The sequence below is a fragment of the Ovis canadensis genome, chromosome 17, assembly GCF_042477335.2.
Source record: "Ovis canadensis isolate MfBH-ARS-UI-01 breed Bighorn chromosome 17, ARS-UI_OviCan_v2, whole genome shotgun sequence".
NCBI lineage: Eukaryota > Metazoa > Chordata > Mammalia > Artiodactyla > Bovidae > Ovis > Ovis canadensis.
Genome location: NC_091261.1, coordinates 20865489 through 20892280, shown reverse-complemented (window position 1 = coordinate 20892280; position 26792 = coordinate 20865489). Strand labels below are relative to the sequence as shown.

The following is a 26792-nucleotide window of genomic DNA, read 5'->3' as shown; positions in this document are numbered from 1 at the left end:
TCTGACAATCCATCACTTGTACAAGATATACTATTTATATTTTTGTGATTATCAATGTATTCATTTATAATTTTGCCACTTTTTATTTATATCTGTCTCCCTTTTTCTAATTTCCTTGTTTTCAATGATTACATCTTCAAAATAAACTTCTAATTTGGAATAATTTTAAATTTACAGTAAAGTTGCAAAGACGAGACAGAGATTTTCTATTACCCTTCATCCAGCTTCCCCTAACATTTTATGTAATCCTGGTACGTTCATCAAAAGGAAGAAGTAATAATGGTATAATACTATTAATTGCAGACTATTCTGATCTCTTCACATTTTCCACTGTCCTTTTTCTGTTCCAAAATGCACCCCAGGAATGTGGATTGCATTTAGCCTTTTTTTTAAAAGTACAGATTTTCATTAAATTCTTTAAAAATGTACTTAAGAAGTTTGAGAAGATCCTTCTAATTATTTAATAAAGATTTTGACAATTTTGAAGTTTTTCAAACATGTGTGGGATACCTATGTAGTAAAATGTAATAGACAAGTCTATTTATACCACTCACATTTAATAAAAATATATTAAAGGTCTGTGACTCCTTATTTCCAGTTGTTTATATGTATATATGCATGTGTGTGTGTGCTAGGTCACTTCAGTTGTGTCCAGCTCTTTGTGACCCCATGGACTATAGCCTGCCAGGCTCCTCTGTCCATGGGATTCTCCAGGCAAGAATACTGGAGTGGGTTGCCATTTCCTCCTCCAAGGGACCTTTCCCACCCAGGGATTGAACCTGAGTCTCATGTCTCCTGCATTGACAGGTGGATTCCTTCCCACTACCACCACCTGGGATATTTTATTATATATATATATATCCTTAGAAACCAAAGCTTTCTCGTAGCTTTGCTGCTGCTGCTGCTGCTAAGTCGCTTCAGTCGTGTCCGACTCTGTGTGACCCCATAGATGGCAGCCCACCAGGCTCTCCTGTCCCTGGGATTCTCCAGGCAAGAACACTAGAGTGGGTTGCCATTTCCTTCTCCAATGCATGAAAGTGAAAAGTGAAAGAGAATTCGCTCAGTCGTGTCCGACCCTCAGCGACCCCATGGACTGCAGCCTACCAGGCTCCTCCGCCCTGGAGATTTTCCAGGCAGGGGTGCTGGAGTGGGGTGCCATTGCCTTCGTTCTCATAGCTTATCTGATGCTAAAACTTTATAGTCTTTGAATATTTGTAGTTTGAATGTGGCTGTCTTAGCAGTGCTGCTCCAAATGCCCCTGCTAGTTGTTTACCTGTTTCTGTTGATGTTTTTCTTATGGCTTTTTTTTTTTTTTTGCCCTCATGACTAGTTTGGAAGTTATACTTTCTGTTTCTAGTCTTTAATCTTAAAAAAATAGATATCAGTTTGTATAGAATGTTTTTGTAATGTTTTTATAGATTTCACTGCAGTGTAATGGTTTGTTCATTACTCCCCCTTGCATCTCAGATCTTCTATCTGGGATCTTTCGCTTCTCTCTGTGTGGTTCTTAAAATTTCTTGCAGCGTCAGCAGAGCAGTGGCAAATTTTCTCAGATGCACTTAATCCAAAAGTGTCTTTATGTTGCCTTCATTCTTGAAAGATTGTTTTGCTGGATGTAATTCTTTGTTGACAGGAGTTTTCTACAAACTTGGGGAGATTTTATTCCACCCTACACTGGTATCAGTTGTTACTGTTAAGCCTCTACTTTCAATCTAGTTGTCATTCTGTTATATAAGCAGGAGACCTGTCTTCAGCTGCATTTTTAAGACCCTGTCTTTGATATTTCGTGGTTTCGCTACGAGGTTTCACCACGAAGTCTCTAGGGAGGTTTCACCACGAAGTCTCTAGGGTTTTTTTGGTTTTAGTCCTGTTTAATTTACACCGTGCCCCAGTCTGTAGCTTTGCGCTTTTGACTGGTTCGGAAAAGTTCTCAGCCACGATCTCTTCTGCGTTTGCTCTTCCCCTGCTCTTCCCTCACTGTATGTGTGTTAGACCTTCTGAGTCTGTGCTCTTTGTGCCAGCATCATTGCACTCTGGAAAAGGTCTTCAGGTCCCATCTTCCAGTTCATTAATCCTCCACAGCCTTCAAAGGCATCTAACTGACTGACGCATTTGCTTAGTCATCCTAGTGGTCTCAAGTTTGATTTGACAGTCAGTTTACAGAGCACTACAGGTTTAACTCAGCTCCTGCTTGGTTTAGCTTTGTAGGGCGCACAGCATGTGTGGCCCAGACGTTGTCATCAAGAGTTCTTGCTGCACCCCCAGGTGCAGCTCCCGGACCACCTCCACTCAGTTGTCAGTGGGAGTGAACTCGCTCGGCACAGAGAAGGCTCTCAGCATGTGGAACCCCCTCAGGTTTTAATTCAATCCTGGTAACCCCGGGCCTCAAGATGTGTGTGTCAGACTCATTCTTCTCAGTCTGGATGAAATTCTTACACTAGGGGACCTGTAATACATAGACTTGATAAAGGAGTGTTAAATAAACATTTGCCCTTGGAGCATCTTGGTCTTTTTAAGAAAGTTCCACAAGGCTCTCAGGTAGCTGGCCTTTTTGTTTTGGTAGTAGCTGTTTGGGGACTTTTTTGTTTTGTTTTTCTTTGTGAATTTTCCCCTACATTAAGTGAGCTCAGTGATTAAAAACTGTTTTATGTAGGATCTTTGTTTTGTTCTTTCAGAGTATCTAGTCAGTGATACTGTCTGGAATTATACATATATATAAAGGCCAAGCTTGAAAGGAGACTGAATCCTAAATGTGAATATTATTTTCTCAATACACTTCCATATATGCAAGCCTACATGTAATTTATTTGTTACTTGGTTTTTCTTCCAGAAACATACAGGGACCCACTTCCATTCTTTTTGTTCCTGTTCTGTGCTGCACTACTCGGGAATTTGGAATTAGACATAGAAAGGGAAATCTTTCAGATGTCATTGTTAAATAATTTAAAAAACAGTATTTAAATAATGTGTTTGCTTCCATCCACATTCTTCCCCAGTAGCCATTTAGAATAACTAAATTAAAAGAATTATTCTAAAAAGGAGTAGATGTATGTATATGTATAATTGACTCACTTTGCTGTACAATTGAAACTAATACAACGTTGTAAATCTACTACAATAAAAATAATTTTAAAAAATTAAATATAAATATGGTATCATTTGTCAAAATGATTTTAATTTGGGGGCTTTGGAGAAAACCTGATAGTATGAAATGAGTAATTCGAATGCTAAATTATTTTTCTTTGACAGAGTATTGCTGTTTAGATGCAAACTGGGTGTGTTACAGTATACAGTTGTCAGACCATTCACCACCATCATTGCTTTGTAAGTACACAGAACTTACATTATTTTGTTTTTTTTTAATTCTCATGCTCTTACCTAAGTGAGACAACTGAGTAGAAGGCACATAACACTTGTTACTTGTTTATAACACATCTAGTCTTAAGTATGTATAAACCCTACTATGTTAGAATAAATAAGGTAACCATAGGAATGGTCTAAGGAATCACCATGTAATTTTTCTAAATAATATTCCCTGTAGAGATTTCTCGAAAGCATTTTCAAAATAGTCTTTTTCAAGTATTAATATTCACACAGCGTTACAGAAACATCTAGTATATGAAGTATGCCACTTCAGATTCATTACATGGCTTTATTTTCTTATGAATACTGTATTTTAAAGAAGAAAACACATCTTTCCTTTTTAAAACTTCTGTCAGGTCTTAGCATTTGAGGTAAAATGGGGCATCATTAAGCTGCCTGGTAACAACTATTCCCTAAGAAGCTAAGAGCATCAGATAGATTGTGCGTCTTACCTGCTTGTCTTGCTAGCATGCTGTCTGCTCACAAGAATGGGGAGAAAGCTGAGAGAAGCATCCAGCTCTTTATTCTGCTTTTGTGCCAGCAGTTCTTTAGCAGCATTTGCCTTGGAATTAAGATTAATTTAATTTACCTTTTTTTAAGGCTACTTTATTTCTCTGCTGTTTAGAAATTGGATAACCATACACGTAAATACTTAGATCTGGGTTATCATAAAAGTTGCCTGCAAAACAATTTGGCAGAAAAAATTATAGTTTAGTTATAAACCTGCATTACATGTTTTTAAAATTAGGCAGCATCATTTTTTTTAATCTAATAATTACCCCTTCTAATTCAATGTTTTTGTCTTTTGGATTTATTTCAGATTGGAGGGATAATCATATGGTAACATCTCTAGAAAAATGTTTTTAATTTTTGAACCACCTCTATGGCCAAAATCAAGTGATTATCTACAGAAACTTTGAAATAATCTTACTTCTAAATTTAAGTATTGGGGCTTCTCTAAGTGGGCCAGTGGTTAAGACTCTGCACTCCTACTGCAAGAGACATGGGCTCAGTCCCTGGTCAGGAAACTAAGATCCCGCATGCCATGTGGTAGGAGAAGGCAATGGCACCCCACTCCAGGACTCTCGCCTGGAAAATCCCATGGGCAGAGGAGCCTGGTGGGCTGCAGTCCATGGGGTCGCTGAGGGTCGGACACGACTGAGCGACTTCACTTTCACTTCTCACTTTCATGCACTGGAGAAGGAAATGGCAACCCACTCCAGTGTTCTTTCCTGGAGAATCCCAGGGACAGGGGAGCCTGGTGGGCTGCCATCTATGGGGTCACACAGGGTTGGACACGACTGAAGCGACTTAGCAGCAGCAGCAGCAGCAGCAGCAGCAGCCATGTGGTACAGCCAAATTAATTAATTAATTAAAGTATTGCTGTCAATGTTGTATTTTAAAATATATTTTTGACTTAGTTGTTCATAAAGTCTCATTTTTACCATCTCTTTTAGAGTCTGTGAGTTACTTGGTATATATGATGAAGGGAACTTTAGCTTTTCAAATGCTTGGACTTACTTGGTTATCATAAACAATATGTCTCAGTTGGTAAGTAAATATTCATCTTAATTGTACTTCATTTACATCTATGACTAAAATTTTCCAGGGAAAGTTTCTTCTGGAGTAAAGTTTAATTGTAACTTTAATATTGAATTTGATTTGTAGGAAGAACTTGAAGAAACTTTCATATAAATCTTTATACATATGTAAAGATATAATATGTTAATTATCTTGTGACTTATACATTGAATTGTTTATGTAATGTGGCTCAAGGGCACAGTGTTTTTTTTTTTAAACACCGAAACGTTTTGTATTGGGGTATAGTCAGTTAACAATCTTGTGATAGCTTCAGGTGAATAGTGAAGGGACTCAGCCATACATATGCATGTATACATTCTCCCCCAAACTGCACTGAATTGTTGATTGTATTTTTTCATTGATTCTGGTATTCATTGCATAGTTCTGTGGATATGCCATTAATAAAAGCATAATGCCTCTCCTTAAAAATCCTAGGTATATCCAATAAAAAAATCTTACTGGTATATGACAGCATAGGGTTTTAATAAAAGTGGGAGAGTAAAATTCTCTCCTTTATTTGGAATTGAAAATTGAGAATGCCAAGTGTTTTAAAATGTTATAGAAACTGAAATGAAATGAATCCTTTCAACTTAAGAATGTGTACTTTATTGAAAATCTATTAATATAGAGATTTTTTAAACTGGAGGATAATTGCTTTACAATGTTGTGTTGGTTTCTGCCATACAACAACACGAATCAGCCATAAGTTTTAGATACATACACACACATCTTCCCTCTCTCTAGAGCCTCCCTCCCGCTCCTATCCCACCCCTCTAGGTAATCACAGGACACCATACTGTGCTCCCTGTTACACAGCAGCTTCCCACTGGCTAATTATTTTACACATGATTATGTATACATGTCAGTGCTACTTTCTTAGTTCGTCCTAGCCTTTCCTTCCCCTGCTGTGTCCACAAGTCAGTTCTCGACATCTGAGTCTCCATTCCTTCCCTACAAATAGGTTCATCAATACTTTTCCTAGATTCCATATATATGCATTAATATACGATATTCATTTTTCTCTGACTTCATTCTGTATAACCGACTCTGGGTTCATTCAGCTCTACAACTGACTTAAATTCTTTCTTTTTATCGCTGAGTTATGTTCCATTGTATATATGTATCACATCTTCATCCATTTATCTGTCGATGGACGTCTAAGTCGCTTCCATGTCCTGGCTATTGTAAATAGTGCTGCAGTGACCACTGGAATACATGTGTCTTTTTGAATTGTGGTTTTTCTCAGGGTATGCCCAGGAGTGGGATTTGCTGGGTCATGTGGTGGTTTTATTCCTAGTTTGTTAAGCATTCTCTATACTGTTCTCCATAGTAGCTGTATCAATTTACATTCCCATCAACAGTGCAGTAGGAGTCCCATTTCTCCACGTCCTCTCCAGCATATATTGCCTGTAGTTTTTTTGATGGTGGCCATTCTGATTGGTGAGAGGTGTGCTGAAAATCTTTAGTGCTTTCTCCAAAATAATAGTTTAGGTACAGTGGCATGCATGTGAGTTATTAGAGATTTATAATAAAAATTAAATGTTTGTGTATTCAAAGCTTTTCCACGTTTGTATTTGCTGGAACCAATAATTCCATTTTGGGGAATGCCTCAAGAAATGGCCAGAAGTATTTTTGCTTTCAGTATGTTTGTATAGAAGGCCTGTTGTTTGCAAAAGCCTGGAAACAGTCCAGAGTCTAGTGATGAGAACTGGTTAAATATTCTGTGTCCTTCCATTGGTCAAAACAGTAGGCAGTTATTTAATCAAATATATGGAAGGGGGTACTTTAAGTGGAAAACCATAAGGCAACAAAATTTTATATTTATGATACCTGTTAAAAACCACATTATGTGTAGAAAGGAATGGTTGGATGATGGGACTGTGAACAACTTTATACTTTGCTGCTTTCATATTCTAAAATGTTTTAAATGAGCATTTTATGGTGGGGAAAAGTAAACTTTTAGAAAAATGTTTATGCTGTGCAATGCTAATTACAACTGATTTTTTAAAATAAGTACTATCTTGAGCACTTACCTTTAAAAAGTAAATTCAGCAGGATTAACATACCGCCCTCAAGAAAAATGGTCTCCCTGATTCCTTACTTTCTGATTTCATGGGCATAGTTTTACTGAAATAGTACTTATTGAATGTATTCACTTACAAATAATATATGTACAGTTAGTAGTAAGCTCAGCCCTTATAAAATGAATGGTAACTTGTATATAAAAGCTGTTAATAAGCAGACAGATGTTTTTATTTTGCTTAAATGAGAGCCTTTTCTTCCATTCACAGCAGTCACTTCTTACTGTGTTTTTTGTGGGCCCTGTAAATGAACAATTAAAATCATTTTCAGAGATGATGTTACACGTCTCTTCTGAGAAGTTTCATGTTGGATATTTTCATCCATAGTAAACTATTTAAAGCCTCTTGTTTATCTAAAAGGAGCATAATAAAGCCTAGAGAATTTTGCCTGAAAAATCACTCTTTGCCTTTGGCATCCCTGATACCGTATTTATCCTTACTGAATATGCGTGGTCGGTTGATTGTTTCCAGTTCGCCATGTACTGTCTCCTGCTCTTTTATAAAGTGCTGAAGGAAGAGCTGAGTCCAATCCAACCTGTTGGCAAATTTCTTTGTGTAAAGCTGGTGGTGTTTGTTTCTTTTTGGTAAGTGTTGCTTTCTCTTGCATGTTGCCATTTTCTAAAGGGCAGTTTAATGAAAATTTGTAAGTCTTAATATGGAAGAGGAATTAAAATGTCTGCTTCCCTTTTAAAAAGTTCATTCTTTTAGCCATCCTTGGTTTTTCATAAAGAAATAATCAAATGGCCACATAACATTTATAAGAAGAAAATAATTTGAGACACTAAATGTCAACACTAAGGGAATCATTAAAATAAATCATGGTTTTTTCATATAGTAGTTTGGAAGATAACACATGATATAGAATACTACAATGTGAGAAAATGTTCACTAGTAAAAATTTTTAAACAGATGACAAAACTGTACATGGTCCCAGTTTAGTAAAGCGGGGGTGGGTGATAGGGGCCTGGAAACAAATATACCAAATATAACAATATACAAATAATACAAAGCGGGGGGAAATCCTTGCGATCCCACCACCCAAAATGAACGACATTGTGGTCCACATCATTTATAAAACCACAAAGAGCGTCATACTATAAAAACTTGTAGAACTCAATGTTTAGTATACTGTAGTTCTTTGTAAATACAGGGAGAATGTAATTTTGCTGTTACTGGGTTTTCTGCTTTTGCCACACACAGTATTCTAATGTATGGATACAATTTTTTAATCAGTTTCTTATTGACATGTAGGTTTTCCTAATTTATTTTTTTACGATTACAAGTAATATGGAAGTGAATATTCTTGCATATAGATATATGAAAACGCATCTCATTTTAGCTGTTTAACAAGACTGGTTCCAAAAAAAAAAAAAGATTGGTTCCAAAATGTTCTTTAAAATAATCTAAATAACCAATTAATATGTGTATAAATTAACATTTAAGTATCTTTTATTTCATTTTAAATTCCTATTGTGTAAGGTGTTAGGCATGGTCTGTGTATGGGACCAACTTAAAATATAATGACTTGTGCACACTTTCAAAACAAAAAAAGACTATAAACCAAGTACCGAAGTTCTAAGAATACATAATCAAAATTCGTATGATCAAACTGTACTGGTCGAGTCAGTGTGTAAAGCAAACGTATCTAATACAGTTATACAGTCTCTTCGGGAATATGCTGTAAAGGCAGGGTGGTGTGGTCCACAGGTTGTGCTGGGGTTTCACTTTTTAAATGGCATATTTTTAAACAACTGTTGGTTTTATGCTTGATATAGATTTGGCGTTTACCTTTTCCTAACATATAGGCAAGCAGTAGTTATTGCTTTGTTGGTAAAAGTTGGCGTTATTTCTGAAAAGCATACATGGGAATGGCAAACGGTAGAAGCTGTGGCCACAGGACTCCAGGTAAGCAGTGCTCTCTGACTCCCAACAGAACTTTGCTGTTTGTTCAGCGTTCTTACGTACTCTCTCCTGAGCCTGACAGCATGTGCATATGCATGCTGAGGGGCTGCTGCTCCCTCACTTTACACGTGAGGAAATGGGGAGCCCCACAAAGACTGGCCATACTTCCTGGTTCTTCTACAAACTAGTAACAGAACCTAGATTTTGTTATTCCTGCTCAGTTTCTCTTTTCTGCATTTCTCCTCTAAGTCCTTGGATAGTGGAAGAGAATACATTGTACTTGGCCAAGAAATACTTGTGGTGACTGAAGTAGTACAAAATTGAGTTAAACTTCTGGCATTTTGTGTTTTTATGAAGGGGTCAAAAATCATTATTTTGGAAAATGAAAATATGAGGACAGTCTTGTGAGGGAACAAACAGCTGTTGATACTCAAGTTATTTTTGAAGAGAGACATAGTGCTTTTTGCCTGCAAAACTAGATATAAAATCCAATATGGCTGATGATGATGTTGATGTTGTTGTTGTAGGACTTTATTATCTGTATTGAGATGTTCCTTGCTGCTATCGCTCATCACTACACTTTCTCATATAAACCATATGTCCAAGAAGCAGAAGAGGGCTCATGCTTTGATTCCTTTCTTGCTATGTGGGACGTTTCAGACATTAGGGATGATATTTCTGAACAAGTGAGGCATGTTGGTAAGTACCAGCCATTTTATTTATTCGAATAGCCTATTGTAGTTCTCCTGTCCAGTCTGTAGAAGAAGTTTTTGAAAAGATTTTGTGTAGAACAGTACCACAGTAAGGCTCTCCAAATTGGGAGGGGGGGGAAAGAGCTTAACGTTTAGCATGGCAACATCATAGTAAATTTTAAAATAACCTAACTTTTGGCTAACTCGGACACTTTTATTCTACTTTAAAGGAAGGACAGTCATGGGACATCCTAGGAAAAAGTTTTTTCCTGAGGATCAAGATCAAAATGAACACACAAGCTTGTTATCCTCATCATCACAAGATGCACTCTCGGTTGCCTCTTCAGTGCCGCCCTCACCTGTGGGCCACTATCAAGGGTTTGGACACACTGTGACCCCCCAGACTACACCAACCACAGCTAACGCACCTGATGACACAGGGAATGATGCTGCAGAAGCAAGAGAAGAGCCGTCAGAGAAGTCCGTGGCTTCCTGAGCAGTGTGCAGAAGCAGACTCAGCTGCTGCCGTGTTACTTCATTACCTGGTGTCCCGTTGCTCAGGATTTTGTGCTTAGGACAAGCCATTAATGATGGAAAATTTGAACACAACGGCGCAAACCAGGTACAACCACCGGATTTATACAACTAGGTTTTGTATATCACAAATAATCAGTCTAAATATCCTAGACTTAGACTTGACTTCTTAACACTACAGAGTATCACATCCTCAAATGGTAGACAATGACTACTAACCATTCCTGACATTACAGTACTTTATCAAGAGGAGGACATTTTAAAAAATCAGTGCTTCCTACCACTGCTGCATGAATATAATGCTCTGGAACTAGCAGAAAGTATAATTCAGAAATGCGAATTAGTGGACCTCAATCATAATCATGTGCCATATATGCTTACCTAACAATTATTTCTCTATTTCTCAAATGAATGTCTTTCAATAAATGAGAATTTATCATTTATTTTCTGCAACCTTTTATGTCTCTTGTGATTAGAGGCACAGCAGAAAAACTTAAGCCCCCAAAATTAAAGGGTTGAAAATCATATACCTACAGTGAGAGATGACTGTGTCTTAACATTCCTACTAGGAGAAATGTCTAGGACCTAATCTATTAATCTTAAAACAACTACTGTCTAAAAAATCATTATTTGCACCAAGGCGAACAGATTAATAGGTTATCTAGGACTTGGAGATGAAAAGAATAAACTGGACAAAAGAGTGGAAGAATAAGAACCTTGTGATAGAAACAGAGTCTGCTTTTCTTTAAGGCTACTAAAGGTGTCAGCAAATGTAAATCTGGGCTGAGTAGTCCTAACTGTTTATCAAACCACAGTCACAAGACTTGCAGATACTCTCTGGGAGAAATTTACTACTTAGGTTAGAGTTCCTCTAATTGTTAATCACAACCCCTTGCACCTAACATTTTACACTGAAAATAAATATAGAAAGTGCCAGAGCAGTATGTGGCAAATAGCAAGGGTAAGTATTTATTTCTCAAAATCTATGCTTTATATATTTAAGCGCGCGCGCGCACACACACACACACACACACGTACACAGTAATTAGGTACAAAGTTTTTATTGTCTATTATAAATGAAATGTTTCTACTGAAAGTAAAGTTGGGCAGTATAATCCTAAAGGCAAGGTGAACAGGCAGTGTGGAGAGAAGGTACATCTTATTTTCTGTGTGGCTTACCTACAGAGCACACAGTATACATAAGGCATGATAATCTATATTAATCTCCCTATTTCAGGTCTGGATTTTTTTTTTTCACTATGTATTCACATCAAAACTTTGAAAAATACTGGTTTAGGTTTAACTTTCTGAATTTATCAGCTTTAAAATTTTTCTTTCCCAAAGGCAGACCAGGAAAATTTTTGTCCTCCTTTTATTCTTTAATTACATTTAGTCTGTAGCTTAAACGTCTTATTCAGATTTGCATTCCCAAAACACAAAACTGAGAAGGTGGTTCAGAAGTATTTCAACATTTACAAGAAGCAAGCTTAGAATTTACAGGTAAACATAAACCCTCAATCTTCAGTGGAAACCAACTTTTTGAGGTATCCTCACCAAAAGTTCAGATTTAAGGAAAATAGCCAAGATGTCTAAAAACTGAATAGGAGACTCAAAATTCCTTATCTTTACAGTTTTAGGGTACAGACTAACAAGTATGGCAAATTTTAATAAGTAAAAACAAGCAATAAAAAGTTTCTAATTTGAAAAATTAATGACAGCCTTTGCCAGAAAGGAAGTCTACGGCAAGATTTTTATAATAATGCTACTCTTTAGTTAGGGTCTTTAAATATACTTTATTAATGTCAATGTTTTAAAACTATTTGACCATTTCAAGGACCTAAATACACCTCCATCTTATGGTTGCAATCCCACTACTAATTCAGCCTAGAACTGGAAACCCACTGCTCTACTTGCACATTTTTTCATTAGAAATCTGCTCTTCATTGCTTTATGGTGATGCTGACGTTGCTTTTGTGGTGCTGGATGTTGAGTACAAGTTCGTCTCCCATTTCCACTTGGATGGGATTATCTAAAACAACTGCAGCCTGTTTCCAGTGAGAGGCTTCATTCGAAGTATCTAACCTAATCTCATCGTCGAGGTACATATGATACCAAAATGGAATGGCAGTCACTTGTCCAGATTTACAAATGCGTACCTATGAAAATTAAGAAATCGCAAGAATTTCATCAGATGGAGTAAACTTGGATAAGTCTTTGTCTTTTTAGTAAGTTTTAGATCCAAATTTTATAAAGAAATACATTTAATCACCCAATTCAGATTAATACCAACCTATTCTAGAAACTGATATTTATGCAAACTCAGGTCTGGATACTGTTTAGAAAGTAACATTTAAATTCAAAGAAAGTGGCTAAAGCTATTTTAAGTATGTAAAGTATTACATAATTTCAGATACTTCTGAATATGACAAGAATAATCATTTTACCTTTACTTCTCGGTTAGAGGTGTTCAGATAGGGCGTCATTAAGTCTAGTCTTAAGAGTTCCACTGGTTTGCTTAAAGGTATACAAGGCAATGAGGACAGGTCCAAAAATACACGTATAGGTACCTAAAGAAAGTATAAAATTTTTGCTTTTAATTCAGTACTTTTTGTGACCCAAGTTTCTTGCTTTGTACTTAGCTCAATGATATGGTACTTTTTATATCAATTATCTCACTTAATTGCCACATCAACCTTAAAGCAAAAAAAGACTTCCACGATTCCAGTTTTACAGGAAGAATGAACAAACCAAGTTTTACATTTGTTTAATAATTTTCTATGATTTCAATTATCTGTAGATTCTTTGCTTGGATAAAAGCAGATTAAACAGCTCCCCAAATTGTTAAACAAGGATGTGCTTATGTGTGAAGATGAACTAAGCAAACACCACAACATTAATTATTGTACTATTTAAGAAAATATGCCAAATTCTACTGAACACTTAATAGATTTCATTTTGAAAATTGTTTATTATCTAGAAGACAGCGGTTCTCAACTTTGCAAATTATAATTAAAAAAAAAAAATCAATCACTTCCTTAGTGGCTCAGACAGTAAAGAATCTGCCCACAACGCAGGAGACCCGGGTTCTATCCCTGAGTCAAGATCCCCTAGAGGAGGGAATGGCAACCCACTCCAGTATTCTTGCCTAGAAAATTCTACGGACAGAGAAGTCTGGCAGGCTACAGTCCATGGGGTCACAAATAGTCGGACATGACTGAGCAACTAACACTACGATAAAATCTTGCATCAGTTTTAGTAACAACTGAGAAAGTGAAAGTTGCTCAGTCGTGTCCAACTCTTTGTGACCTTATGGACTATACAATCCATGGAATTTTCTAGGCCAGAATACTGAGTTCAGGGTTCAGTTCAGTCGCTCAGTCGTGTCCGACTCTGCGACCCCATGAATCACACCACGCCAGGCCTCCCTGTCCATCACCATCTCCTGGAGTTCACTCAGACTCACGTCCATCAAGTCCGTGATACCATCCAGCCATCTCATCCTGGGTCATCCCCTTCTCCTCCTGCCCTCAATCCCTCCCAGCATCAGCGTCTTTTCCAATGAGTCAACTCTTCGCATGAGGTGTCCAAAGTACTGGAGCTTCAGCTTTAGCATCATTCCTTCCAAAGAAATCCCAGGGCTGATCTCCTTACAGTCCAAGGGACTCTCAAGTCTTCTCCAACACCACAGTTCAAAAGCATCAATTCTTCGGCATTCTGCCTTCTTCACAGTCCAACTATCACATCCATACGTGACCACTGGAAAAACCATAGCCTTGACTAGACAGACCTTAGTCAGCAAAGTAATGTCTCTGGTTTTGAATATGCTATCTAGGTTGGTCATAACTTTTCTTCCAAGGAGTAAGCGTCTTTTAACTTCATGGCTGCAGTCACCATCTGCAGTGATTTTGGAGCCCCCCAAAATTAAGTCTGACACTGTTTCCACTGTTTCTCCATCCATTTCCCACGAAGTGATGGGACCAGATGCCATGATCTTCGTTTTCTGAATGTTGAGCTTTAAGCCAACTTTTTCACTCTCCTCTTTCACTTTCATCAAGAGACTTTTTAGCTCCTCTTCACTTTCTGCCATAAGGGTGGTGTCCTCTGCATATCTGAGGTTATTGATATTTCTCCAGGCAATCTTGATTGCAGGTTTTGTTTCTTCCAGTCCAGTGTTTCTCATGATGCATATAAGTTAAATAAGCAGGGTGACAATATACAGCCTTGACATACTCCTTTTCCTATTTGGAACCAGTCTGTTGTTCCATGTCCAGTTCTAACTGTTGCTTCCTGACCTGCATACAGATTTCTCAAGAGGCAGGTTAGGTGGTCTGGTATTCCCATCTCTTTCAGAATTCTCCACAGTTTATTGTGATCCACACAGTCAAAGGCTTTGGCATAGTCAATAAAGCAGAAATAGATATTTTTCTGGAACTCTCTTGCTTTTTGCATGATCCAGCGGATGTTGGCAATTTGATCTCTGGTTCCTCTGCCTTTTCTAAAACCAGCTTGAACATCAGGGAGTTCACAGTTCACGTATTGCTGAAGCCTGGCTTGGAGAATTTTGAGCATTACTTTACTAGCATGTGAGATGAGTGCAATTGTGCGGTAGTTTGAGCATTCTTTGGCATTGCCTTTCTTTGGAATTGGAATGAAAACTGACCTTTTCCAGTCCTGCGGCCACTGCTGTTTTCCAAATTTGCTGGCATATTGAGTGCAGCATTTTCACAGCATCATCTTTTAGGATTTGAAATAGTTCAACTGGAATTCCATCACCTCCACTAGCTTTGTTCGTAGTGATACTAAGGCCCACTTGACTTCACATTCCAAGATGTCTGGCTCTAGATTAGTGATCACATCAAGATTATCTGGGTCGTGAAGATCTTTTTTGTACAGTTCTTCTGTGTATTCTTGCCACCTCTTCTTAATATCTTCTGCTTCTGTTAGGTCCATACCATTTCTGCCCTTTATCGAGCCCATCTTTGCATGAAATGTTCCCTTGGTATCTCTAGTTTTCTTGAAGAGATCTCAAGTCTTTCCCATTCTGTTGTTTTCCTTCTACTTCTTTGCACTGATCACTGAGGAAGGCTTTCTTATCTCTTCTTGCTATTCTTTGGAACTCTGCATTCAGATGCCGGCGGCCAGGAGGAGCAACCCGAGGAGTGGTGGCTGCGCAGCACAGGAGGGCCTAGAGGAGCTATCCCACTGAGTGGGTAGCCTTTCCCTCCTCCAGGGGATCTTCCCAACCCAGGAATCGAACCCAGGTCTCCTGCACTGTAGTCGGATTCTTTACCAGCTGAGCCACAAAGGAAGCCCAAGAATACTGGAGTGGGTAGTCTACCCCTCCTCCAGTGGATCTTCCTGACCCAGGAATCGAACCAGGGTCTCCTGCACTGCAGGCAGATTCTTTACCAACTGAGCTATCAGGGAAGCCCTTAGTAACAATGAAACCTTCCTATTAACTTTTAGCCTTCTCATTTGAAATGGAGAAGGCGATGGCACCCCACTCCAGTACTCTAGCCTGGAAAATCCCATGGACAGAGGAGCCTGGTAGGCTGCAGTCCATGGGGTCACGAAGAGTCGGGCCCGACGGAGCAACTTCACTTTCACTTTTCACTTTCATGCATTGGAGAAGGAAATGGCAACCCGCTCCAGTGTTCTTGCCTCGAGAATCCCAGGGACGGGGGAGCCTGGTGGGCTGCCGTCTATGGGGTCGCAGAGAGTTGGGCACGACTGAAGCAACTTAGCAGCAGCAGCAGCACTTGAAATAGAAAGGAAACTTGTTTTAAAAGTGCCCTCTTAGGGGTTCCCTGGTGGCTCGGGGTAAGGAATCCGCCTGCCAATATAGGGAACACGGGTTCAATCCCTGAGCCGGGAAGATCACACATGCTGTGGAGCAGCTAAGCCTGCGTGCCCCGACTACTGGGCCTCTGCTCTAGAGCCTGTGCGCCACAGCTATTAAGCCTACATGCAGCAGCTGTTGAAATCCAGGCACCCTGGAGCCCACGCTCTGCAACCAGAGAAGCCACCGCAGTGAGAACCCCACACCCTGCAACTACAGAGTAGCCCCCACTCTCTCGCACAGCAGTGAAGACCCAGTGCAGCCAAATAAATAAGAGGGCCCTGTGTGACTTGAGTAATGTATTAGAGAACAGCTGTTTGCAGGGAAACAGGACACAGATCCACCGACCGTCCCTACCCGTGAACATGCACAGCAATCCCAGGCCCCTGCCAGGACTGCTGCCCTGTGTCACTCCCATAACCTGCACGCTAACCCTCCCAAGCGGCATCCATCCCTCCTCTGTCCTCACTGCTGCTTCTCCAGCAGCCTACTGGCTTCTCCTGTCATCACTCCTCATTCCTTCCTAGGTTTCCAATCCAGAGCTCATCACCTTGGGAGTTCTCTAGAACTTCGTTCTCGACTCTATATTCTCTTTCTACACATCCCCAAAGTGATCTCATCCCAGTCTTACGGCTTTAAACATCATCTCTAGGCTAGCTATTTCTCTGAATTCTTATCCTGACTGTCTAATGACCCCATAAAAACACAAGCACAGCCTGACCCTCCTGCTGTTTCCCCCTTATCAGTATACAGTAACTGTCCTTCCAGGCGCTTTCTCATACCCCAGGTCCAGTCTGTGACAAAGCCTCCCTTCAGAGTACGCCAGCGGTCTCAACTGTGCACCACGTCCATTACTACCACTCGCCTCTCTCACGTCTCCCCTGGATTACGGCAGTAACCTCGTGCCTTTGCCTGGTGGCTATAGCGGTCTCCAACACAGCAACCACAGCAAGCCTTTCAAAACAAGTCACACCTTATCCCTCCTCTGGCCAATACCCTCCAGTTTTTCCCCACCCCTTTCACAGTAGAAGCCAAAACCCCACGATCCCTATAGGAGGCTCCACAGGATCTGGCTCCTGACACTCTCCTTAGCGCATCCTTCACCTGACTCTTCCTCATGGTTTCTGCCATTTCTGAGAACTCCAATCATGCTCTGGCCTCCGATCTTTGCACTTGCTGATCTTTCCTGATTTCTCTCTGATCTCTGCTTGCTGCTAAGTCACTTCAGTCGTGTCCGACTCTGTGCGACCCCACAGACGGCAGCCCACCAGGCTCCCCCGTCCCTGGGATTCTCCAGGCAAGAACACTGGAGTGGGTTGCCATTTCCTTCTCCAGTGCATCAAAGTGAAAGTGAAGTCGCTCAGTCATGTCTGACCCTCAGCGACCCCATGGACTGCAGCCTTCCAGGCTCCTTCATCCGTGGGACTTTCCAGGCAAGAGTACTGGAGTGGGGTGCCATTGCTTGAATATCACTAATTATCCATGAGTCCTTTCCTTAGGCATTTTACATAAATAGAACATCCCATGCCTCCAACTCCATTATCCTCTAACCTCACGTCTCATTACCTATCATACTAATCTTTTCACTCCTTTGTTTACTGTCTGTCTCTCGTTTATTTACAATCAATTTGAATATTAGCTCCATGAGGACAGAAACTTCTCTCTTTAATTTCATGACTATAATCCCCAAACCTAAAAGAGCACATGGAGAAGACATTTGTTGAATGAATAGATTTCTGCTGTTTTCTGTATAACTTTTTTACAACCTCTCATTGTGTATCATTGGTTCACTTGGTTGTCAGTGTAGTAGTCAGCTAATCATCACATCAGATTGGAGAAGGGCATGGCAACCCACTCCAGTTCTTGCCTGGAGAATTCCGTGGACAGAGGAGCTTGGTGGAGTCAGACACGACTGAGTGACTAACACATTCAAAGAGAAAGTGGGGCTTTCCAGGTGGCTCAGTGGAAGAGAGTCCACCCGCCAATGCAAGAGATGTGGATTTGATCCTTGGGTCAGGAAGATCCCCTGGTGGCGGAAGTGGCAACCCACTCCAGAACTCTTGGCAGGAAAATCCCATGGACAGAAGAGTCTGATGGGCTCTAGTCCACGGGGTTGCAAAGAATGGGAAAAGCCTGAGTGACTGAGCACACCACAGAGGCGAAGACAGGACGACAGCTCAGAAAATGAGCAAGCGGGCTAGGAAAGGCAAAACTGCCCAGCAAGTTCATGGAGCCTCTTGAGATGCCTGGTCATATGCTGAAGTGAGGCCACAGTCAACATGCTCAGCTGCAGGGGTACCAGTGTAGAGAAGGCAGAAAGCTGAGTTTAACCAAGGTGGGACTGCCCCCAGGCCAGCAGAAAAAGGGCAGGGAAAGATACATGAAAAACGTATCGACCGTGGAATATAAGCTGTTCAGGAAAGGAGGATATGAGGTGGGGGGCAGGGGGAAAAGACGGCAGGATTAAAATATTGTAGATTGTGATGGAATCAAAGAACTGTTGACGTCAGGATCAAAGAAAAGCTAGACAGACAGTAGAATGTGGTATTTCTGGACTACAAACATGTCTTCTGGTAAGTACATTTTCTTTATTAAACTCTCCAAAAAACTGAGATCATTAAATAAACTCCAAAACTTTAGCCTGCTCTGAAAAAAATCATTTCCTCAAAAAAATTATATTTGTTGAGCAAATACTGCTCATGGAAGATCTAATAATGCATATTCAAGAGCTTACTACCACCTACAGGCTCTAGATATCACTCCTTTAATTCAGTACTCAACACCCCACTTCCCAAAGTGCTGTTCTGGCTTACTCAGCAGATTCCACCTCTTTCCAACCCCAAGCCTCTTCCCTAGATATTCCATCTGTTCCACAGTTACAACTGACAGATTCTACTTGCTGCTGGTACTTTTGCCAGCACTATACCCTTGTTTTCCAAACAGTGAGTAACCCCTTTTCCTTGCGCTCCTACACTCACTCCTGCTCCCTGCGGTCTGAATGCCCGGAGATGAGCTGCTCCCGCCTTCCCCTGCCAGCCTCCAGCCTCAGTGTGATTAAGGGCTCCTGTTGAGAACAGAGGTCTCCTGGTGGCTGCTTTTTTAGACAAGGATCATAATTTTTCATAAGACTAAACCCGGTACCCTATTTTTCATTTACAACAGTGGTTCAGAACAAGAGTCATAGACTTCTGTCAGGAACAACAGAAATCTTGGCTATACTAACCCCAAGGTTTGATTTTTACCACTAGTAAGTTCCTTGGCTCTAAAAAACTGAGTACCAGAGCAATCCAGTTAAACGCAGTGACTATAAACCTAGAGAGAGACTGTGGGTGACAGCCACCGGGCTGAACTTCTCTTCTAAACGCTCACCTGAAACTGGTTAATGAAAGGCGCTATGTTGAAGCCAAGAGTTCGTTCTGTGCCCTGCACGGCACTCTCCTCCAACAGAGTCTGCGATTCCACGAGCAACCCAAACATCAGCACATACTGGGGAAAAATCTTGCCTCCAGACTGTAGCAAACACCTGGAGGAAGGACAAATGCTTTAAAAAGTATCTTGATGCCCTACATTTTATAAATACCAGTAACTAAATTACTGGGGATCTAAGACAGTATACAGTGTAATGGTCTTTAGACTGGTAGTTGGCTGGTAGTTCACAATGGCAGACTGGTGGACCCCCCGAAAAGTAACCAGTGAGCTGGATGAGTACAAGTTTTCAGGTTCGGGAAGAGTCATCAGTGGCTATTAAAACTAGAGGCTGAAAGTTTAATTAGGACAAAGATATTTAAGAGTCTCAAAGTTTCACCCCCATAAAGGACTTATTACAAAGGAAAAATAGCAACTTAAAGAGTGGAAAAAACCTGATGGATACAACTTAAACCAACTGATCTAAATTCACATCCACAGATCTAGGGTAAAGCAACATACATGCCTCCTAACGTGACCAAACTTCTGTGGTCTCTCAGATGAATAGTCCGACTCCTCTAGTAAGAAACATGAGGAACATTCTACAAAATAAAAGGCCTCCACTTTTCGAAACTGTAAATGTCATGAAAGACTGAGGAACTGTTGCAGAATAAAGGAGACCAAATGCAATATGTGACCCTGGACTGAATTCTGGACCTATGAAGGGCATTCCTGCCACAAATGGTGGAATATCTGAGTAAGACTGTTTCCCTTAGATATCAGTACTATGTCCATAGAGATTTCCTCGTTTTGGTAAGTGTGTGATGATTACAAAATACACACGGAAGTATTGAGGGGTACAGGAATATGGTATCTGAAGCTTAAAGTGTTCAGAGAGAATACTAAAGCGTATGTGGCAATACGGTAACAATCTGTGACCCTGGATGTAAGGTTCATGTGTGGGTTTTTGTACTGTTCTCTAACTTCTCTGTAAGCTTGAAATTATTTCAGAATAAAAAGTTAAACACTCTGAAAGGAAAAATGATTAAAAATCCAAATACTGTAGAGTAACGTGTATGAATAAAGGGCTAACAAAACACCTTCTCTTCCTATACTTATCTTGGATTCACTTTCTGTTTCCCTGGAAATTCTATGAAGGTGGAATGTCAGCTGTTATCAACAACACTGCTTATGGTTTAAAAAAAGAAGTTTTTACATGTTTCTTAATGGGTAGATGCACGTGGACTAAGAACTGTGAACTACAGATGCCTGATGGGAAGGACACCACCTCTGGGCTTCCCTGAGTCAGGGGTAACTTGTAACCACCTGTTCCTATGGCTAGAGCTTGGAAGCTATGCCTATGGGAGAAGTTCCCATGTGAAATATGAGGCGCTTAGGCCAAGGCAGCTCCCACGCCCACATATACAGTCTTGTTTCCACAGCCCTGAGCTCTGTGCGAGGTGTGAGAGCAGTGTGGGGTGGGGTCCGGGGCAGGTGGATGGGGGCGGTGGGAGAGGGGGTGGTCACCTCCTGCCCTCAAATGAAACAGACATGGAGGATAGTTTAAGGCCCTTTAATCATTTGCCACATTTGAAATCAAACATTAAGTCCCTCATTCTTACTGAACAATCCAAATTGGTTTCCATCTGAACTTCTAGACAGGCTGCTACTATAGACAGCTAGACTTCATACTATCATATATACCTTTCATAGTAAGCTTTTACTCTTAAATATTTCTAGTCAGTAAGGATCTGTTTATAAAAATACAAGACAAAGTTTTTGACCAATATATTTGTGCATACCTAAAAAATTAGTTCCTGTAAGTTTCTAAAATTGTTTGCTATGCAGTTTTCCTGAATAGATCATTAAAATCTTGACAAACTATAAAACATCACATTCCTCAAAACCACTTTGGCACTTCGGCTCTTAGTTTAAAATTATTTTAATATTAATTCTGTTTTTACTAAACTGATTATCTCAACCATTTAAAGTGATCTAAAACCAGAATATCAACTGAATAACAGTCAAAAGACATGGCAACTAAATGTAATACCCCTTGATTAGAACTCGACTGGGGAGGAAAAGAAAAGCAATGGAGTATTACTGGCATAAAGCAGGGGAAATTTTAATACAGACTGTCTGTTAAATAATAGTATTTGATCCGTGTTAAGCTTCCTGAGTGTGATCATCTTACTGTGATATGTAGGGGAAAGCCCGTGTTCTAAGGAGACATGTGCTGAGCTGTTAAAGTTAAGGGGGAAGGTTAGGAGGCCAACAACCATCATATGGTTCAATAGAGAAAACAGTCTTGTGTTTGCTGTTCCTTTTCTTGCAATTTTTCTTACGTTTGAAATTTTTCAAAGTAAAAAACTGACACAGAAGTTTACAAAAGTTAAACAGGCTGCTCTCATAATAACTTTCCCTAAAGACTAGCTGATAGGAAGTCAAATCATAACTAGGTCATTTCATGAGCAAAGAATCAGCGTAGAAAGAGAGGAATCCTGAGTGTAATGGCATCAGACTGACTGAGACAAGTCTTCATCAGAAGTCAGGAAGATCTGTCTTCACTAAATGTAAGTACGTGATCATTTAAGTTGTGATAAGCTCTTACCTAAATTAGCCTAAAAGCGGCCCCCACTGACCCCAATGCTTTACTCATTTTCATTATTCCTGTCCTACCAACTTTTTTTTAGCATTTTGGTAAAGTCTAGTAGAAACTGAATCTCACACAATTAGTAAAATTACATACATACCTCAAAATCACACAGCTCTTAACAAAATTCCAATCTATGCCTTTACCAAATCATAGACAATTTTAACATCTCCCTGAAGAACTGAAAAAACTTACCCATTTCCCTCAAATGGATCAAGTTTAATCCTGACAACTCACGGTACTAAATTTTCTGAACTGAAGTTATCTGCTGATTGTGATCCATTTAAAGGAAACCAGATCTAATTTTTCTTAAGATCACCAAGTCTTAAATGAGATACTAAGCCACAGCGCTGCCGATGCTTGACGAATTCCCTCCACCCCTATACAGCCACAAGAGGGTAGTGTTCGATGAAATCGGTAAACAAAAAGCACACAGGTTAATAACAGCCAGCCTTCTAGCCATAAAATCTATAGGAGAGAGAACAGGAGGGAGGGTAATACAGTTAAATCACTTAGGGAGTAACCAGAAAATCAGGCTAAACAAAGTGAAAAATATATCAGTTTTGATACCTAAAAAGAAAGGTTTGCTCATGTACTAAAGCCATGCCAGAGATAAAGACTCCACAAAAGCAAGTATGCAGATTATTTTAAAAGGCCATGTTCACACTATTTTAATCTAAAATCTTGTACAAATCCTTCTTTACTCAGTGTTGCCATTACTAACTGGAATGCGTCTTAGTTATGTGTAGATAAACAGTAACTCCCTGAAGCTCTGCTTGGCTTTACTGACACAGTTTTGTCGTCACACCAAGGCAGCTGCCAGACTCCTCAATGGAATCCTCTGCAAAGCCAATAATATTTCTGAACCATCTGTGCCTTCAAGGAAAAAAACAAAAATTGTTCCAACTCAAAAGTCTAACCATAAATGGCAAAAATTCTGAAGAAACTCTTCACTGTTTCCTTGTGATCCAACACAAAAGTGTTTTAAAACGGGTTTAAATTTAAAAAAAGTTCACCAAGCTTTTAAACTGTCTCCTGTATTTTAATCTAGTGGGACTGAAATAAATAAATAAATAAACATTTTAAAACAGTAACAACAAAGAAACTTAATAGTTTGTGAAATGGCTTGTTTCCTCCTTGACCTTTCTTCGGGAGGGTTGGTATTCAGTGATGTGACAGACGCCTTTTACCCTTATCCTAAAAACAATCTCTCCTCCCAACCCTGAACTTCATTCTCTTTGTCCTGAGGCCTCTCTGCTGTCAGTAACTAAAGATGATAATGAAAGGCCTGGGGCAGAGTGTGCACACCACTGGCCCCAGGACCAAGGGAAGCTGTGTCCACCTCCAGAGGAGCTGGTAAGGAACCTGTTGTGCACAAGCTTAGGCTGAAGGGGCGGAGCGCTGGTTCTCTCCCCTACTACTCAGGAGGTGTCCTGAGGGAAGAGCGGGAACACTGGCTAACACGCTGATCAAAGGGCTGCGAGCTTTTTTTTACCTGATGTATTTATTCTCGGTTGTGCTGGGTCTGCGGCACAGGCCTCTCTCTAGTTGCAGATAGCGGGGGCTGCTCTCCAGCTGCAGTGAACGGGCTTCTCTTTTTGCTGAGGGTGAGCGCTCGGGCTCACAGGCTCTCGAGCACAGGCTCAGCAGATGTGGTGTGCGGGCCCAGATGCTCTGCTGCATGTGGGGTCTTCCCTGACCAGGGACTGAACCCGTGTCTCCTGCACTGGCAGGCGGAGTCCTGGCCACCGAACCACCAGGGAAGCTCGCTCCTAGCACTCAGTTCCCAGAGGTGCCAGCCTTCCTGCAACACACTGTCCCCATCCCACCTCTCCCAAAGAGCTGTCCCACCCAAACCACTAGTAGGACCCCTCCCTCTACTGAGAGACACACCGAAGAGGAATTGTAAGCAGCATGTAAGTTGTTTCCCACTAAAATAACTCATCAGTCCATCTATGCGTGGATAAGCAAAATGCGACAACATAATACATACAAAGGAACATTATTCCACCTTAACAAGGACGGAAATTCTTACATCTACTACAATATGGATGAACCTGGAGGATATTATGCTAAGTGAAATAAGACAATCACACACACACACACACACACCCAAAACTGCATGATTCCAGTCATATGAGGTAGAGCAGTCGAACTCACAGAAGCAGAGAGTAGAATGGTGGTTTTAAGCAGCTGGGGGGAGGGTGGAATGAAGAATTATTGTTTGATGGGTATAAAGTTTCAGTTTTACAAGATGGAAAGAGTTACGAGAATGACGAGCTAATGACTGCACAATATTACTAAAATATTTATAATAATACCATTGAACTTAGAGATGGCTAAGATGAAAAATTTCATGTTATGTTCATTTTACCACAATTTTAAAAAATCAGAAAAAGAATTAAATCAAAACTAAAAATAAACCGTTAGGTAAACAGTACAGTGATTCCACAGTGATTCTGCCAAATAAGTCAAACCTCATTTGTGTGACAAATTCAGAGAGCTAAAATGCCTTCAAAGGCATCTAGTCCAGCACCCCTCATTTTATAACTGAAGACAAGAGGTATTAAATGGCTTACGGAAAATTTTACTACTTTAGGAATTCAGGGACAAATTTGAGACTACTAACCCACTCAGCTCCTTGTTCTACCATCTATCTAAAGTACAGCTGTTTAAAATTTTGAGAGAGAGTATGAGTGTATATTTCTATGTATGCATGCATGTCAGACCTCTATATCCCCATAATCTAGGGTATGCACAAGTTTGTTTTAAAGAATAGAAAATGGTAGTGATTTTTACTGGTTACCTCACATGAAAAGGTAAGTGTGGTTAACAAAAGAAAATGAATGTGAAACCTAAAATAGAGTTCACTATATACGCAAATGCTTTTTTCCCAACAATCTGCCTTCTGCTGCCACAGTCTGGTCTGTATTCTCACCAGTGCTCCTATACTGTCTGTGTAACACAGAAGTTAAAACCTATAAATTCAGGGGGGATTCCTTTAGGGGGAAAAAACACAACTCAATAGTAACATGCACAGAAAAAGACAGACATGAAGCCACAGGTCGTGAAAAGCAAAGCTTCAGGAACACACAGTGATCGTGGCTCATTCACGCAGCTACGCCATTAAGGAACTGAAAGAGTTCACACGAAGTCTGAGCTCACACAAACCACAGGTTGTAGTTTGGTGTTTTACCTGGATATTGCAGCCTTTTCCATTATTTCCTGCTGAATGAGTCCAGATGGCTCAATGACATCCAATATAATTATACTCCACAACTTGTCTGATTTGGGCCTTTGCAACACAGCAGATTCGTCTTCCACATGTCTCAACCAAAACTCAAGTGTGTCTTTAGGAAAGCGACTGGCTTCACATATGAAGTCCAGGGCCGCACGATGCTGGTCCTTCTCCACAGAACTGTAAGGTTTGACCCGCCCGAGGGTGCCAGCAATTACAGGGAGAAGAGAGAAGCCCTCAGACACATCTAACACATACAAAGGCTCAGGGGTGCTCTGGTGAGAATTACTCGGTCCACTTCCACAGCTCATCTCGTTATTCTGACACTGAGTGTCCATGGCCTCACCTAGCTTCTCCGGAGTCAGTGAAGACAACACTTTCTCCATTGCCATTTTAAAGCCTTCGTGGTATGGGATGTTATTAAGCAAAGCAATTTCTGTGGATTCCAATACACATATCTGCTCCACAACATCTGGCTTACTGGTCTGAAGGTTGGCCAGAGCACTACAGAGTTCAGCCTCGTTTCCGAAAGACAGCAAGTCTTTATTCCTGGTAAAACTTTTCCCGACCTCCATCTCATGTTCTGAATGGTAGACACTGATACTCTGGATTCTTAAGTAACAATCTTGACAAGACACTTCCATCATCACCTGGTCCCCAGGCTTTATCCAGTAGTCTTTGTAAAACAGGAAGAAAGAAAAAGAAAAAAATGTAATCAATGACTATGAGTGTTTATAAGCCCGAGGATCACACAAACACCTTGGTTCTCCCCTCATTTTTTAACAACTACAGGAAAGACTACATTTATGGACTTAATTACAATTAAGTGAATTAATCTATGTTTTTAAAAAAAAACCTAGGGAAACACCTTCAGCTTTACATAAGGAAAAAGTGAGGTTTGAAGAGCCAATTAACTTACAGCAAAACAGATTCTACAGCTCATTATTTGACCCTAACTAATGAAGAATTGATGCTTTTGAACTGTGGTGTTGGAGAAGACTCTTGAGAGTCCCTTGGACTGCAAGGAGATCCAACCAGTCCATTCTAAAGGAGATCAGCCCTGGGATTTCTTTGGAGGGAATGATGCTAAAGCTGAAACTCCAGTACTTTGGCCACCTCATGCGAAGAGTTGACTCATCTGAAAAGACCCTGATGCTGGGAGGGATCGGGGGCAGCAGGAGAAGGGGACGACAGAGGATGAGATGGCTGGATGGCATCACCGACTCGATGGACTTGAGTTTGGGTGAACTCCAGGAGTTGGTGAGGGACAGGGAGGCCTGGCGTGCTGCGGCTCATGGGGTCGCAAAGAGTCGGACACGACTGAGCGACTGAACTGAACTGAACTGCATTACTGTCCTTTTACTGTAATCACCACGGATCATCAATGACCCCAAAATAGAGGGTGGGGGAAGGACTACAAGAGACTCCCAATCTTCTTTGTTAATGAAGCCAGAAATAACAAAGATAAATGAAATTCAGAAATCAATACCAAACCTCACTTTAG

The 26792-nt window shown here is 40.4% G+C and overlaps 2 protein-coding genes across 5 annotated transcripts in view; one reads left to right on the top strand and one right to left on the bottom strand.

Moving 5' to 3' along the window:
- The window catches only part of TMEM184C (transmembrane protein 184C), a 33454-nt gene extending 22858 nt beyond the window's left edge, over nucleotides 1-10596 (top strand). For both annotated transcript variants that reach the window (XM_069556747.1, XM_069556749.1), the window contains exons 5-10: nucleotides 3250-3324; nucleotides 4821-4914; nucleotides 7497-7609; nucleotides 8831-8930; nucleotides 9455-9626; nucleotides 9850-10596. In XM_069556747.1, the coding sequence (XP_069412848.1) occupies nucleotides 3250-3324; nucleotides 4821-4914; nucleotides 7497-7609; nucleotides 8831-8930; nucleotides 9455-9626; nucleotides 9850-10115 (820 nt within the window). In that variant the 3' untranslated portion in view covers nucleotides 10116-10596. The remainder of the gene's footprint in view (nucleotides 1-3249; nucleotides 3325-4820; nucleotides 4915-7496; nucleotides 7610-8830; nucleotides 8931-9454; nucleotides 9627-9849) is intronic.
- A 602-nt stretch (nucleotides 10597-11198) lies between these two features.
- The window catches only part of PRMT9 (protein arginine methyltransferase 9), a 37538-nt gene continuing 21944 nt past the window's right edge, over nucleotides 11199-26792 (bottom strand). For 2 of the 3 annotated variants that reach the window (XM_069556743.1, XM_069556744.1), the window contains exons 9-12: nucleotides 25247-25964; nucleotides 19362-19515; nucleotides 12598-12720; nucleotides 11199-12309 (exon numbers count right to left, since the gene is read on the bottom strand). In XM_069556743.1, the coding sequence (XP_069412844.1) occupies nucleotides 12094-12309; nucleotides 12598-12720; nucleotides 19362-19515; nucleotides 25247-25964 (1211 nt within the window). In that variant the 3' untranslated portion in view covers nucleotides 11199-12093. The remainder of the gene's footprint in view (nucleotides 12310-12597; nucleotides 12721-19361; nucleotides 19516-25246; nucleotides 25965-26792) is intronic. The other variant, XR_011249779.1, reaches the window with a different exon arrangement.